At 43.2% G+C, this 14,818-nt stretch overlaps 1 protein-coding gene across 2 annotated transcripts in view; it reads left to right on the forward strand.

The window, feature by feature from the left end:
* Positions 1–14,496, forward strand: part of LOC146622272 (E3 ubiquitin-protein ligase RNF19A-like) — a 49,370-nt gene extending 34,874 nt beyond the window's left edge. The window contains exons 3-10 of one of the 2 annotated variants that reach the window (XM_085366135.1): positions 3,157–3,365; positions 3,512–3,656; positions 3,886–4,135; positions 5,254–5,368; positions 5,668–5,829; positions 10,954–11,167; positions 11,256–11,399; positions 11,775–14,496. In XM_085366135.1, the coding sequence (XP_085222261.1) occupies positions 3,157–3,365; positions 3,512–3,656; positions 3,886–4,135; positions 5,254–5,368; positions 5,668–5,829; positions 10,954–11,167; positions 11,256–11,399; positions 11,775–12,582 (2,047 nt within the window). In that variant the 3' untranslated portion in view covers positions 12,583–14,496. The remainder of the gene's footprint in view (positions 1–3,156; positions 3,366–3,511; positions 3,657–3,885; positions 4,136–5,253; positions 5,369–5,667; positions 5,830–10,953; positions 11,168–11,255; positions 11,400–11,774) is intronic. The other variant, XM_085366136.1, reaches the window with a different exon arrangement.
* The last annotated feature ends 322 nt before the right edge of the window (positions 14,497–14,818 follow it).

Genomic DNA, 14,818 nt, shown 5'->3' on the forward strand with positions numbered 1-14,818 from the left:
TTCCAGGGAATCATCATATTGCAACCCTGCTCATTAGACAGTACCACGAACAAGTTCACCATCAAGGGCGTCTCTTTACGGAAGGGGCCGTCCGTGCAGCTGGATTTTGGATAGTTGGTGGAAAGAGAAAAGTGAGCAGCATCATCTACCGATGTGTGACATGCAGAAGACTTAGAGCTCCAGTAAGCTGCCAAAAAATGGCCAGCCTTCCGGCAGATCGTCTCTCAACAGACCCTCCCTTCACAAATGTTGGCCTTGATGTGTTTGGTCCTTGGAGTGTTTCTGCACGCCGGACTAGAGGAGGCCTCTCACACAGCAAAAGGTGGGCCGTGATTTTTACATGTATGAGCGTAAGAGCCGTACATATTGAAGTCATAGAATCCCTCGACACATCCAGCTTTATCAACGCATTAAGGCGGTTTCTAGCAGTTAGAGGGCCGGTCAAAAGTATTCGATCAGACAGAGGCACTAACTTTGTGGGTGCTTGTCAGTCCTTGAAGATACCTTCTAACATCGACCACAGTGGTGTCAAGTCTTATCTGTCAGCCCAAGGATGCTCTTGGACATTCAACCCTCCACATGCCTCCCACTTTGGTGGAACGTGGGAAAGGATGATTGGTCTGGCTAGAAGGATTCTTGACTCCATGTTCCTCCAGCTCAAGGGGAAGCTGACCCATGAAGTGTTGATAACTTTCATGGCAGAAGTAGCAGGCATCATTAATGCCCGGCCTCTTGTTCCTGTAACAACTGACCCCGACAACTCATTCATTCTTACGCCAGCTGCACTTCTAACACAGAAGGTAAACTGTGTTCCTGCTCCTCCAGGAGAGTTTGGAGCCGCTGACCTCTACAAGCATCAGTGGAGACAAGTCCAGCACCTGTCCAACACCTTCTGGGACAGGTGGCGCAAGCAGTTCCTTCCAACATTGCAATCACGTAGGAAGTCAATATAGCAGTCATCTAACCCAAACATTAAGCCAGGGGATGTTGTTCTCCTCAAGGACAGTCAAGTACAAAGAAATAAGTGGCCACTTGGTCTGGTAACACAGACCTTCCAAAGCAAAGATGGTAAAGTTCGCCAGGTCGAGGTCAAGGTCATCAAGCCAGGAGGAGAAACATTGTTTGTGAGACCCATTACAGAAATAGTACTTCTTCTGGCTTCAGATGTCTAGGTGTTGAACTGTCATTGACAAAGTGTGGTGGCGTTAATCACGCCAGGCGGGGAGTGTTCTGATATCAAAAGTTTTTAAGGTAGACTGTTTTCTTGGATTTGGTAAATGTTTAAATATGCAATTGTAACTCTCTGGTGCCACCTTAAAACCTGTAGTCTGTAATAGGACATGATGTCGTCGGTAAACAGGAAGTAAGTCTGTGAATTAAGGAGAAGGCATGTGCAGCATGGTGGCCTTAGCCAGATAAATCCAGTGGCATCCACATACATCCTATGCCTTTGGTAGCATTGTGGGTATGTATAGACTTGTTTTATATTTTATGTGCATGTATAGACCACTTTCTTTCAAGTAAGTTCATTTTTCTGTAAGTTTAATGATAAAACCTATCTTGTGCAGTTTAAGCTAGCAATCGCTTATGGAGCTAGTTAAAGGGGAATGACAAACGAATTGGAGGCATTCATTATAAGATAAGATAAGATAACCTTTATTAGTCCCACACGTGGGAAATTTGTTTTGTCACAGCAGGAAGTGGACAGTGCAAAAGTTATGAGGCAAAAATTAGAATACAATAAGAATAAATACAGTACACAACTGTACAGAATAGAATAAAATAAAATACTATATACAGTAGAATAAAATAAAATAAATATACAATAAGATAAAAATAGAATACAAATACAAATACTATATACAACTGAGTAAAAATACAACGATGACAGAAAGGATTATTGCACTTAGTATTATTGCATATGTATGGATGTGTGTGCTTGATCAGTTAAAGTCTTTATTATGGAGTCTGACAGCAGTGGGGAGGAAAGACCTGCGAAATCTCTCCGTCCCACACCGTGGGTGCCGCAGTCTCCCACTGAAGGAGCTGCTCAGTGCTGTCACAGTCTGCTGCATGGGGTGGGAGATGTTGTCCATCAGGGATGACAGCTTAGCCGCCGTTCTCCTGTCACTCACCACCTCCACTGGGTCCAGAGGGCATCCTAGAACAGAGCCGGCCCTTCGGATCACCCTGTTCAGTCTCTTCCTGTCCCCAGCAGAGATGCTGCCGCCCCAGCAGACCACGCCATAAAAGATAGCAGAAGCCACAACAGAGTCATAGAATTTCTTCAGGAGTGGGCCCTCCATTCCAAACGACCTGAGTCTCCGCAGCAGGTACAGCCTGCTCTGCCCTTTCCTGTAGAGGGCGTCTGAGTTATGAGTCCAGTCCAGTCTATTGTTCAGATGAACACCAAGGTACCTGTAGCTGTCCACAGCCTCAATGTCCATACCTTAGATGTTCAGTGGTTGCAGTGGAGAATGCTTGTGCCTGCGGAAGTCTACCACCAGTTCCTTGGTTTTACTGGCGTTGATCTGTTAAAATCATAATTTGATGTTTGTATTTGACTTAAAAAGGGAAGTAATTCATATGAACATTGCATGTTGACATATTAAAAAACTGGGTTAATATATTTTCATCGTTATATATGTACATGGTGAATAAGTACAGTGATTATGCCTTGTACTGTTTGTTACAGTTTCACCTTTCCCTGTGTCAATAAACCTGTGAACCGGGAATCGTGTCGTCAGAGTCTTGATGTGGGGAAGGAGTTTAGCTGACTGCCCAACCATAGCAGAGGCAGTACAGTACTTTTTTTAAGCCATCATAGGACTTCCTGCTGCAGAGTTCGAGTAAAAAAAAAAAAAAAAAAAAAAAAAAAAAAAATGAACACCATTTCTCTTGACCTTTTCTCAAATGTCAGCTTAATTTTCAGCATCTTCATTTTCATCACTTTAATTTTTGTCTAAAATTCTGGTTAGAAACATTTTGCTGCTTCTGCATGATGCAGTTGTTTTCCTTCATAGTAAAATCCTTCTAGAACCAGAAGCCTCAACATTTGGCATGTATCGACTTTTCATGTGACTTAAATTCAGATTCTTTGCGGGCACCATGGTGTAGTGTTTTGCCTTATGACTTTTTTTGTGCGTCCCCTGGCAGGTATGCAGTTATTGCCTTCGGGTGTGCCAGCTGTCCGAAGCTCACCTGTGGGAGGGAGGGCTGCGGCACAGAGTTCTGTTACCACTGTAAGCAGCTGTGGCATCCCAACCAGACCTGTGACGCAGCGCGCCAGCAAAGAGCCCAGAGCCTCCGCCTCAGAACGGTGCGCTCATCCTCCCTCAACTACAGTCAAGAGAGTGGAGCTGCAGGTGGGCTGACTTAACGATTTTACACAACACGCTTATTAGGAGAAGGGAAAAAAAACAAAAGAAGACAACGCTGATCATCAGTCCTCAATGAGCAATCCCTAACCCATATTTCACTGTTGTAAATCATACTCTGTTGTTACTTCTAGCTGATGACATCAAGCCGTGTCCACGCTGTGCTGCTTACATCATCAAGATGAATGATGGCAGCTGTAACCACATGACGTGCGCTGTCTGTGGCTGCGAGTTCTGTTGGCTCTGCATGAAAGAGATCTCAGACTTGCACTACCTGAGGTAAGCATCTTAACACATACATATACAGTATATACTAATAGACATAAAGTACATGCTGTTGGACCAACGGTTTCACTACAAGTATTTTAAGAATTTAGCAATTTAAAAAAAAAAAAAAAAAAAAGATCCTGCTGTGATGAAAACCTGTTGGTCATGTGACACCCTGTAACTACAGCACATAGCTAGTAGTTGTTCCACCGTTTATTTGCTGGTTAACTTTTGTTTCCAGATTGGTACCTGAGATTAGAAGGCTATCCAGCGCTTGCTCTTCCTGTGAACATTTCTCACTGTTTCTGCTCGTCTTTACCTCTCTCAGTCCATCAGGCTGTACTTTCTGGGGAAAGAAGCCGTGGAGCAGAAAGAAGAAGATTCTTTGGCAACTGGGAACACTCGTGGGTGCCCCTGTTGGCATTGCACTCATTGCAGGCATAGCTATCCCTGCCATGATTATTGGTATTCCTGTATATGTGGGAAGGAAGGTAAGGCCTTGCGCACACATACCTACACAGTAGATTGGGATATATTTCAGTTTTCCTGCTCATAGTTTTTACTACACGGATTTTGTTTATTATTGGGATGTGTCTCTATGTAGATTTATAGTATTATAAAGTCATAATTCATTCTTAGTGTTGCATGTACCCTTTAATCCTTTCAGAATGTCCACATGCTTGTTGCATAACTTTATTCATGTCACTGCTGTCAGCAATCAAAGTAAACATGGCGAATAGCCAGAAACAATCACTGCAACAATCAGTAACCAGCTAGTTCTACTGAGCGGCCAATGTACCCTCAGTCATCTCATTTTCCCAAACTCTGGAGTTGATCCGAGCCAGCAACAGTCATGTGTTACTAACCTGTGTGTCTGTGTATATGTGCACTTGTTTTGTGTTACTCACAAGTCGGGATCTGTTTAGAATAAGAACTTCACATTACAATAAAATGAAACCAGTTGGTCTCCAAAATTCCCCACGAAAGGCTGCCAGCAAGAATCTTGAGCCAACTGACTTTTCTTCTCTGCAAACGTCCAGCGCACATTCAGAAGTGATCACAACATACATGAAACATCTGAACATGAATCACTTACACTCCACAAGCACCAAAGTCAATATAGTTATCTTTGAACCATTGTCCCAGGTGTTTTATAGGGGCTTTTTGCCACTAGCACTACCACATTTGTATTGTTTCTGCAATGAAATGCGGGCAGTGCAAAAGAACAGAATGCAACAAAGAAAATGTCAGCCAACCTAAAGAAACAGCATTCATCAAAGAGTTGTCTCATTTGTGGTTTCTTAAAGAGGAAGTTGATGGTAGTAAAAATTTACACCAAAAGACAGAGAGGCAGACAAGAGTTCTGTCTCCTGCAACAGTAGCTCAGTAAAGTTGTCATAGTATTGCCAGTGCCTCTAAAATAATTTCTGAGGAGCAGGTAAAAGGTAAACAATAAGCATTTTTATTTTTATTGTAGAAATCTGCTCCACAACAACACTGTTAATCATACTTTTTCAGTGGTGTCTTTGAGGACTCAGCTCATACGTTAAGTGCAAGTTCACTCTCCTCTAAATGTGTCTCTCACATTTGTGCCACTTTTCTCTGTCAGATCCATAACCGCTACGAAGGCAAAGATATTTCCAACCACAAGAGGAACCTGGTGATCGCTGGTGGGGTGACTCTGTCTGTCATCGTGTCTCCAGTAGTGGCTGCAGTCACTGTCGGTCAGTCTGTGCTCTAACCTGCACCCTCCCAACTCTCTAGTTCTCTTCTCACTGGAGATCTTTAATGACATGCTGTGCCTGTGTTTGACTTTGTTGGAATCAGGAATTTCTTATGTTTAATGTTCAAGTTCAGATTATACAAAAGTTTATTTTCACTCATCATTTCTCATTAGCTATTTTGTAAACATGGGAAAAATCAAAGAGGGATGGTCTGTTATGTTTTTTATTTTTATTTTTTTAGTGCTCTGACCTTATTTGACCCTGGTGTGTCTATGTCTCTCGACTCTTTCACCTCTTAGGCATTGGAGTTCCTATCATGCTTGCATATGTCTACGGCGTGGTACCCATCTCTCTGTGCCGTAGTGGTGGGTGTGGTGTCTCCGCTGGGAACGGGAAGGGAGTTCGCATCGAGTTTGATGATGAAAATGACATGAACGTTGGGAGCGGGGCAGCTGCCGCTGGTAAGGTTCGATTTCCAGTCCCGATCTGAACTAGCCCACCACCCAAAACCAAGAGGGCGTGTTATGCCAATCGACATTATTTGTAAATAAGATCTTTTGCTTGCTTCACTCATGGCAAGTACTCTTTCCTTCCACAGTAAACTGTACTTCCTCTGCCTCTTCACTTTTCCAGGCCTACAGTTGCTTTGAAAAGTGTACTTGGCAGTATACTTTTATTTTACATTTTTCCTCTTTTCACACTTCAAAGGTGTGTTTGAGGATTAAAATGCTAGTTTTAGGTAAGGGTTAGGGTTAGACAGTAACTTGTGATGGTTTAAGTTAAAGAGTTAAGTTAAAGAGAGCCATACAAATGTGCCTGACTGCCCCTTCACCCACATACAGAGCCACATCCTCATACTTGGCACTGCACTTATAATACACAAACTAAGACTGAAGAGAATCTTCAGTGAAAACCTGTCAAGATAAGCAAAGAACAGACGGATGAACAAACTGATATGTTTTTTAAATACATTCTTCTTTCATAGTATAATCTTCACGTGCTTCCTCCGAAGCACACTTTCTGTGTACTCACTACCTAATTTATAGCCAAAGTATTCACTCACTGTCTCTGTACTGTCTCGCTAGCCTAGCTTAGCTCGTAGCCGACTCATTAGCACCATGGCTACTTCACCTGTCCCTCCTGCACTTTCTTGCTCATTGTGTCAGATGTTTAGTTACTCCTCGGCCTCCTTTAGCAGTAATGATATCTGTAACAAATGTAGCATATTTGCAGCTCTGGAGGCCAGGATTACTGAATTGGAGACTCGGCTTCGCACCCTTCATTCACCCGCAGCTAGCCAGGCCCCTGTAGCTGGTGCAGCCGAAAATAGCGTAGGCCCCGCTAGCTGTTCCCCGGCAGGTCCCAAGCAGCTGGGGAATCAGGGCGGCTGGGTCACGGTGAGGAGGAAGCATAGTCCTAAACAGAAGCCCCAGGTACACCACCAACCCGTTCATGTGTCTAACCGTTTTTCCCCACTCGGCGACACACCCGCCGGGGGTCAAACTCTGGTAATTGGCGATTCTGTTCTCAGACATGTGAAGCTAGAGACACCGGCAACCATAGTCAATTGTCTTCCAGGGGCCAGAGCAGGCGACATTGAAGGAAATTTAAAACTGCTGGCTAAGGGTAAACGTAAATTCAGTAAAATCATAATTCACGTCGGCAGTAATGACACCCGGTTACGCCAATCGGAGGTCACTAAAATCAATATTGAATCGGTGTGCAACTTTGCCAAAACAATGTCGGACTCTGTAGTTTTCTCTGGTCCCCTCCCCAATCAGACCAGGAGTGACATGTTTAGCCGCATGTTCTCCTTAAATTGCTGGCTGTCTGAGTGGTGTCCCAGAAACGATGTGGGCTTCATAGATAATTGGCAAACCTTCTGGAGGAAACCTGGTCTTGTTAGGAGAGACGGCATCCATCCCACTTTGGATGGAGCAGCTCTCATTTCTAGAAATATGGACAAATTTATTAAACCCCCCAAAATATGACTATCCAGAGTTGGGACCAGGAAGCAGAGTTGCAGTCTTACACGCTTCTCTGCAGCTTCTCTCCTCCTGCTACCCCCCCAAAAACCCATCTCCATAGAGACTGTGTCAGCTTCCAAAAAGACAAAAAACAAACTAAAAACCAGCAACAAACAACTTAAACATAAACAATCACAAAGAAAGAACAATACAGTATCCACATCTGAACCAAAGAGTAAAACAGTGAAATGTGGATTATTAAATATTAGGTCTCTCTCCTCCAAGTCTCTGTTAGTACATGACTTAATAATTGATCAACAAATTGATTTACTCTGCCTTACAGAAACCTGGTTGCAGCAGGATGATTATGTTAGTTTAAATGAATCAACACCCCCGAGCCATTCTAACTACCAGAAATCTCGAAGCACAGGCCGAGGGGGCGGTGTGGCAGCAATTTTTCACACCAGCCTATTAATTAATGAAAGACCAAGACAGACTTTTAATTCATTTGAAAGCCTGATGCTTAACATTGTCCACCCCAGCTGTGAAACTCAGAAACCAGTCTTACTTGTTATCATCTATCGTCCACCTGGGCCTTACACAGAGTTTCTGTCTGATTTCTCAGACTTTATATCTAATTTAGTTCTGAGCTCAGATAAAATAATTATTGTGGGTGATTTTAACATCCATGTAGATGCTAAAAATGACAGCCTCAACATGGCATTTAATCTGTTATTAGACTCAATTGGTTTCTCTCAAAATGTAAAAGAACCCACCCACCACTTTAATCACACTCTAGATCTTGTTTTAACATATGGCATCGAACCTGAACATTTAACAGTGTCTCCTGAAAACCCTCTCCTGTCTGATCATTTCCTGATAACATTTACTTTTACAATAATTGATTACACAGCGGTGAAGAGTAGACTTTATCAAAGTAGATGTCTTTCTGAAAGCACTGTAACTAAGTTTAAGAATATAATCCACCCACTGTTATCATCTCCAATGCCCTGTACCAACACAGAGCAAAGCAGCTATCTGAACGCTACCCCAACAGAGGTCGATTATCTTGTTAATAATTTCACCTCCTCACTACGTACGACTCTGGATACTGTAGCTCCTGTGAAAACTAAGGCCTCAAATCAGAAGTACCTGACTCCGTGGTATAATTCTGAAACACGTACCCTAAAGCAGATGACTCGTAATCTGGAGAGGAAATGGCGTGTCACAAATCTAGAGGATCATCATTTAGCCTGGAGAAATAGTTTGCTGCTTTATAAGAAAGCCCTCCGCAAAGCCAGAACATCTTACTATTCATCACTGATTGAAGAAAATAAGAACAACCCTAGGTTTCTCTTCAGCACTGTAGCCAGGCTGACAAAAAGTCAGAGCTCTTTTGAGCCAACCATCCCTTTAACGTTAACTAGTAATGACTTCATGAACTTCTTCACAAATAAAATTTTTATCATTAGAGAAAAAATTACCAATAATCATCCCACAGATGTAATATTATCTACAGCTACTCTTAGTACCATTGATATTAAGTTAGACTCTTTTTCTCCAATTGATCTTTCTGAGTTAACTTCAATAATTACTTCCTCCAAACCATCAACGTGTCTTTTAGACCCCATTCCTACAAAACTGCTCAAAGAAGTCCTGCCATTAATTAATTCTTCGATCTTAAATATGATCAACCTATCCCTAATAATCGGCTATGTACCACAGGCCTTCAAGCTGGCTGTAGTTAAACCTTTACTCAAAAAGCCATCTCTAGACCCAGCAGTCTTAGCTAATTATAGGCCAATCTCCAACCTTCCTTTCATATCAAAAATCCTTGAAAGAGTAGTTGTCAAACAGCTAACAGATCATCTGCAGAGGAATGGTTTATTTGAAGAGTTTCAGTCAGGTTTCAGAGCTCAGCACAGCACAGAAACAGCTTTAGTGAAGGTTACAAATGATCTTCTTATGGCCTCTGACAGTGGACTCATCTCTGTGCTTGTCCTGCTAGACCTCAGTGCAGCGTTCGATACTGTTGATCATAATATCCTATTAGAGCGATTAGAACATGCTGTAGGTATTACAAGTACTGCGCTCCAGTGGTTTGTATCATATCTATCTAATAGACTCCAATTCGTGCATGTAAATGGAGAGTCCTCTTCACACACTGAGGTTAATTATGGAGTTCCACAGGGTTCAGTGCTAGGACCAATTCTGTTTACATTATACATGCTTCCCTTAGGCAGTATCATTAGAAGACATAGCATACATTTTCACTGCTATGCAGATGACACCCAGCTCTATCTGTCCATGAAGCCAGATAACACACACCAATTAGTTAAACTGCAGGAATGTCTTAAAGACATAAAGACCTGGATGGCCGCTAACTTTCTGCTTCTTAATTCAGATAAAACTGAGGTTATTGTACTCGGCCCTGAAAATCTTAGAAATATGGTATCTAATCAGATTCTTACTCTGGATGGCATTACCTTGGCCTCCAGTAACGCGGTGAGGAACCTTGGAGTCATTTTTGACCAGGACATGTCCTTCAACGCACATATTAAACAAATATGTAAGACTGCTTTCTTCCATTTGCGCAACATCTCTAAAATTAGAAATATCCTGTCTCAGAGTGACGCTGAAAAACTAGTTCATGCATTTATTACTTCCAGGCTGGACTACTGTAATTCATTATTATCAGGATGTCCAAAAAACTCACTGAAAAGCCTTCAGCTAATCCAAAATGCTGCAGCAAGAGTCCTGACAGGGACTAGAAAGAGAGAGCATATTTCTCCTGTTTTGGCTTCCCTTCATTGGCTTCCTGTTAAATCCAGAATTGAATTCAAAATCCTGCTCCTCACATACAAGGTCTTAAATAATCAGGCCCCATCTTATCTTAATGACCTTGTAGTACCATATCACCCTATTAGAGCGCTCCGCTCTCGCTCTGCAGGCCTACTTGTTGTTCCTAGAGTATTTAAAAGTAGAATGGGAGGGAGAGCCTTCAGTTTTCAGGCCCCTCTTCTGTGGAACCAGCTTCCAGTTTGGATTCGGGAGACAGACACTATCTCTACTTTTAAGATTAGGCTTAAAACTTTCCTTTTTTCTAAAGCATATAGTTAGGGCTGGACCAGGTGACCCTGAATCCTCCCTTTGTTATGCTGCAATAGATGTAGGCTGCCGGGGGATTCCCATGATGCATTGAGTTTTTCCTTTCCAGTCACCTTTCTCACTCACTATGTATTAATAGACCTCTCTGCATTGAATCATATCTGTTATTAACCTCTGTCTCTCTTCCACAGCATGTCTTTATCCTGTCTTCCTTCTCTCACCCCAACCGGTCGCAGCAGATGGCCGCCCCTCCCTGAGCCTGGTTCTGCCGGAGGTTTCTTCCTGTTAAAAGGGAGTTTTTCCTTCCCACTGTCGCCAAAGTGCTTGCTCATAGGGGGTCATATGATTGTTGGGTTTTTCTCTGTATCTATGAAGCGCCTTGAGGCGACTTTTGTTGTGATTTGGCGCTATATAAATAAAATTGAATTGAATTGAATTGAATTGAATTTTTTTGTTTGTTTTTTTAAATTCCACGCTGATATATTTTGTTTTGTTTCATGTTCTGTGTAGATACTACATCAGTCGCAGACGCCAGGAACAACCCCAGTATAGGTGAAGGCAGTGTCGGTGGGTTGACAGGCAGCCTGAGTGCAAGCGGCAGCCACATGGACCGTCTGGGGGCCATTAGGGACAACCTGAGTGAGACGGCCTCCACCATGGCCCTGGCTGGAGCCAGCATCACCGGCAGCCTGTCTGGCAGCGCCATGGTCAATTATCTGAACAGGTAAATGTGTGCTGCAATATTTAAATGTGGTTGTGACTTCAGTGTGCTCTCCTGCATTGTCTTATTTTCTCTCTCTCTCTGTTGTCAGGCTGGAGGTGCAGGCTGATGTGCAGAAGGAGCGCTGCAGTCTTAGTGGCGAGTCCGGCACAGTGAGCCTGGGAACAGTCAGCGACAATGCTAGCACCAAAGCAATGGCTGGATCCATTCTTAATGCCTACATGCCTCTTGACAGGTGAGCATCATAGGTTTGGATAAGTCGAGAAAGCATGATCTTCTGTTCATTAGCATGTTTAGTCCAGTTCTTTGTAGCTTCATAGTGTGAAACAGATGCAGCGGATTAGTGAATAATACCTGTATTATTGTAAACCTGTGCTCACGTCAACTGAACACAAAGTATTATTGTTTATATCATCATGTTTTGAACCTAGCCTAATTTCTAACCTATTGTACTAGTTGGTAACAAATTAGGCTAGTGCTATTCAAAGATAAAATGGTCATCTAGAGTCTATAGTCACTATATGTTATGAATAACAGCCCTCTGGATGCTTAATTGTGCTGAACACAAACTACATGCAACTCATGTTTCCTGTGTCCTCTCTTCTTCCAGAGATGGGAACAGTATGGAGGTGCAGGTTGACATTGAATCCAAACCTGGCAAACTACGGCATCACAGCGGCAGCAGCAGCATTGATGACGGCAGCCACGTTGGTCGCTGCGGCTGGACCTGTCCCTCTAATGGCTGCACCTCTGCAGAGGGCAAAGGAACCTCCACTAAGTGGGCCAAAGAGGCCTCCTGCTCCTCCTCCTCCAGCTCAGGGGGCAAGAAGAGCAAAGGCAAGCTGCGGAAGAAAGGGGGAGGAGGCACAAAGATCAATGAGACACGGGAGGACATGGATGCTCAGCTGCTGGAGCAGCGCAGCACCAACTCCTCAGAGTTCGACTCTCCTTCGCTGAGCGGCAGCCTGCCATCAGTGGCCGACTCCCACTCCAGCCACTTCTCTGAGTTCAGCTGCTCCGACCTGGAGAGCATGAAGACCTCGTGTAGCCACGGCTCCAGCGGTGGCGACTACCACACGCGCTTTGCCACAGTCAGCCCCCTGCCTGAAGTGGAGAACGACCGCCTGGAGACCTGCCCCACTTCTTCATCCTCCTCCCAGGGACAGAGTGCTGTGGCCACCCCCAACTCCCCCACCTCCACCACGTCCTCCCTGGGTCACAGCACAGAGCTCCCCCCTCTCTGCTTCATAGCAGAGGAGAATGTCAACCTGGTGTGCCCCACTGAGCCGGACTCTCACAGCAACACCGGAGAGATGTTGAAGGAAACCAACAACAACAACACCCAGCATCATCAACCACAACAGCCAGCCCAGACGCAGCATCAGCCCAAGAACTCCTGTATACAGACTGATATTTAAAATCTCAATACCATAAGTGCTGCACACACATTGTTTCAACATCCTTTTCCTCCACTAACATAACAATCCTAGCTTAAAGTTTAACCTGCATTTTCTGTTATTCCCTTGTAAAGGGGACATGTTACTTTTGGATTGGACATCCTCTGTTGAAAAGCAGCCACTGAGTGAAGTATTAAAAAAGGCTTCTGCAGTGCAGCCGCGTGAGAAATTTTAAGGTTATGAATGCTGATGTTTCTCCCTGTGCTGACACATTTTTGTCACTCGCTGGCCACCTGTAACAGAAGGCAACCCACTGACTCGGGTGTGTCAGATTTATCTGTGTAGACTAAAGTAAAACCACTGTGCCAGTTTTGCTAGTATTTGATTTTGGCCGTACTGTCTGGATGCAACACAATAAGAGAAGTTAACCAAGCAGGGACAAGGCAATACAACTTATTTTTATTTTCCCCAACACGTATTAGTTAACAGAGGGAACCTGGGAGTTCTCATCTGTATTTATTATTAGACTGGTTGTTTTTTGTCATGGATCTGTGTTTGAAATTAAATTGTAGAAGACCAAGGCCTGGGCTCAATGTCCTGAATCATTTTAGCTCTAAAGCTGACTTAAAAACAACTGAGATTGTTTTTAAATGGATGCACACACAGCTATTGTCCCATTGTGGGCGATGGTGCTTTGTTTTTTTTAGCAGCTCGCTAAGAAACGATTTGAGACCTGTAGCCTAATTCAGTGCATGTTCTAGCACTAAGGTGACTCAGGAAGCCTGGGCCTCATCTTGCTCTGTGGAAAGTTTGTAATGATATATGTTGAGGGTGTGGGTGGGGGCTATTTCTTGATTTGACAAAAGGTCTCTGGAAGGCCGTAGATGTTGAGATAATGCTTAAAGTCATTATAATAACATTAACCAATGGGTTGGTCAATTCTGTGAAATTGTACAAAGAAACTTTTTGTCCTGTTGAAAGGTGATTTATTCAGGCTGATGGTTTCGCCTCACTGAGTAAGAGAGAGCTTTGATATCTTTCTTTGTTAACTCATGGTGCCTTCAAGAAGCTGTTTGTGTTCCGTTTATCTCCACCGTGTCTTCTAGATTCCAATCAACAACCACAACAACTCATTGCAGAATGTCTGACTGTGTAGGAGGGATGCTCCTATGATAGATCTGGTAAATGAAGACTTTTCAATTGCCTACCAAAGACAGCACTCAGGCTCTTGTTAAATCTTAAACCTTTGACTTGTCAGCTGTAGATGCAGTATTGTGCATCCTTTTGAAACCACAGGGATGAATGATATGATCCGAAATTATACAGACACACAGACTGCTGTTTTTGTACATGCTTCACAAATGCTACGCAAATAACCAGGGCTGTACAACGGCCCGAGGCACCTGCACTGTTACCTGTATTTCCTATGACATTGATGTTTTGCAATGCACAAAGGTTAATGGGGATGCAGAGGTTGGTTAATGGTTACCTTCCTTATTGATTTGTCCTGTGAGTTCCTGTTTGTGTTGCCAATCGGTGCTGCTGAGCAGACTTGAAGTTAAGTTCTTCTTTATTTCAGAGTGTTTGCTTAAGCCTGTGTTTACCGCTCCGTGGTCTGCTTTACTGGGGGCCACCGAGTCAGCTCAGGTGAACCTCAACCATTGAGTGGTATCCTGACCCAGGTCTGTTACAGAATGAACTCTTTGGTTCGGTGGATTCGGCTTCTGCTGCACTCCTTCCCTGCATTACAGAAAAGCAGTTTTGTTCTTCCCCCTTAGTTCGGTTTCTCATTCTTCACCCAAATTCCAGTTTCTCAATCCTAAATTGAACACTAGTGCCAGATATAATTTGTAATTTGTGCAGAATTGCATAAGGTATTTGTATATTTGTTTGGTAATTTGCTTTACTATATGCGTGTAAATGCATATCAAAAAAATAAAAACAACTATATATGAAATGTTTACGGTTTCCAAATTTTTAAGTTAACAAAAGTACTTTAAATACACAAAGTGGACCTATTATGATCATTTAAAACTTCATATTTTTACTATTAGACTCTGTTAAGAGAAGTTTTGCATTATTCACTGTTCAAAATGAATAAATGGCCTGTATTTGTATAGCGCTTTACTAGTCCCTAAGGACCCCAAAGCGCTTTACACAACCAGTCATCCACCCATTCACACACACATTCACACACTGGCAATGGCAAGCTACATTGTAGCCACAGCCACCCAATAATCCTTAGCTGTTATATTGG

The sequence above is a fragment of the Diplotaxodon limnothrissa genome, linkage group LG11 (genome assembly GCF_057381915.1).
Source record: "Diplotaxodon limnothrissa isolate DT_005_m linkage group LG11, D_limnothrissa_male_GT1.1, whole genome shotgun sequence".
In the NCBI taxonomy this organism is placed as follows: domain Eukaryota; kingdom Metazoa; phylum Chordata; class Actinopteri; order Cichliformes; family Cichlidae; genus Diplotaxodon; species Diplotaxodon limnothrissa.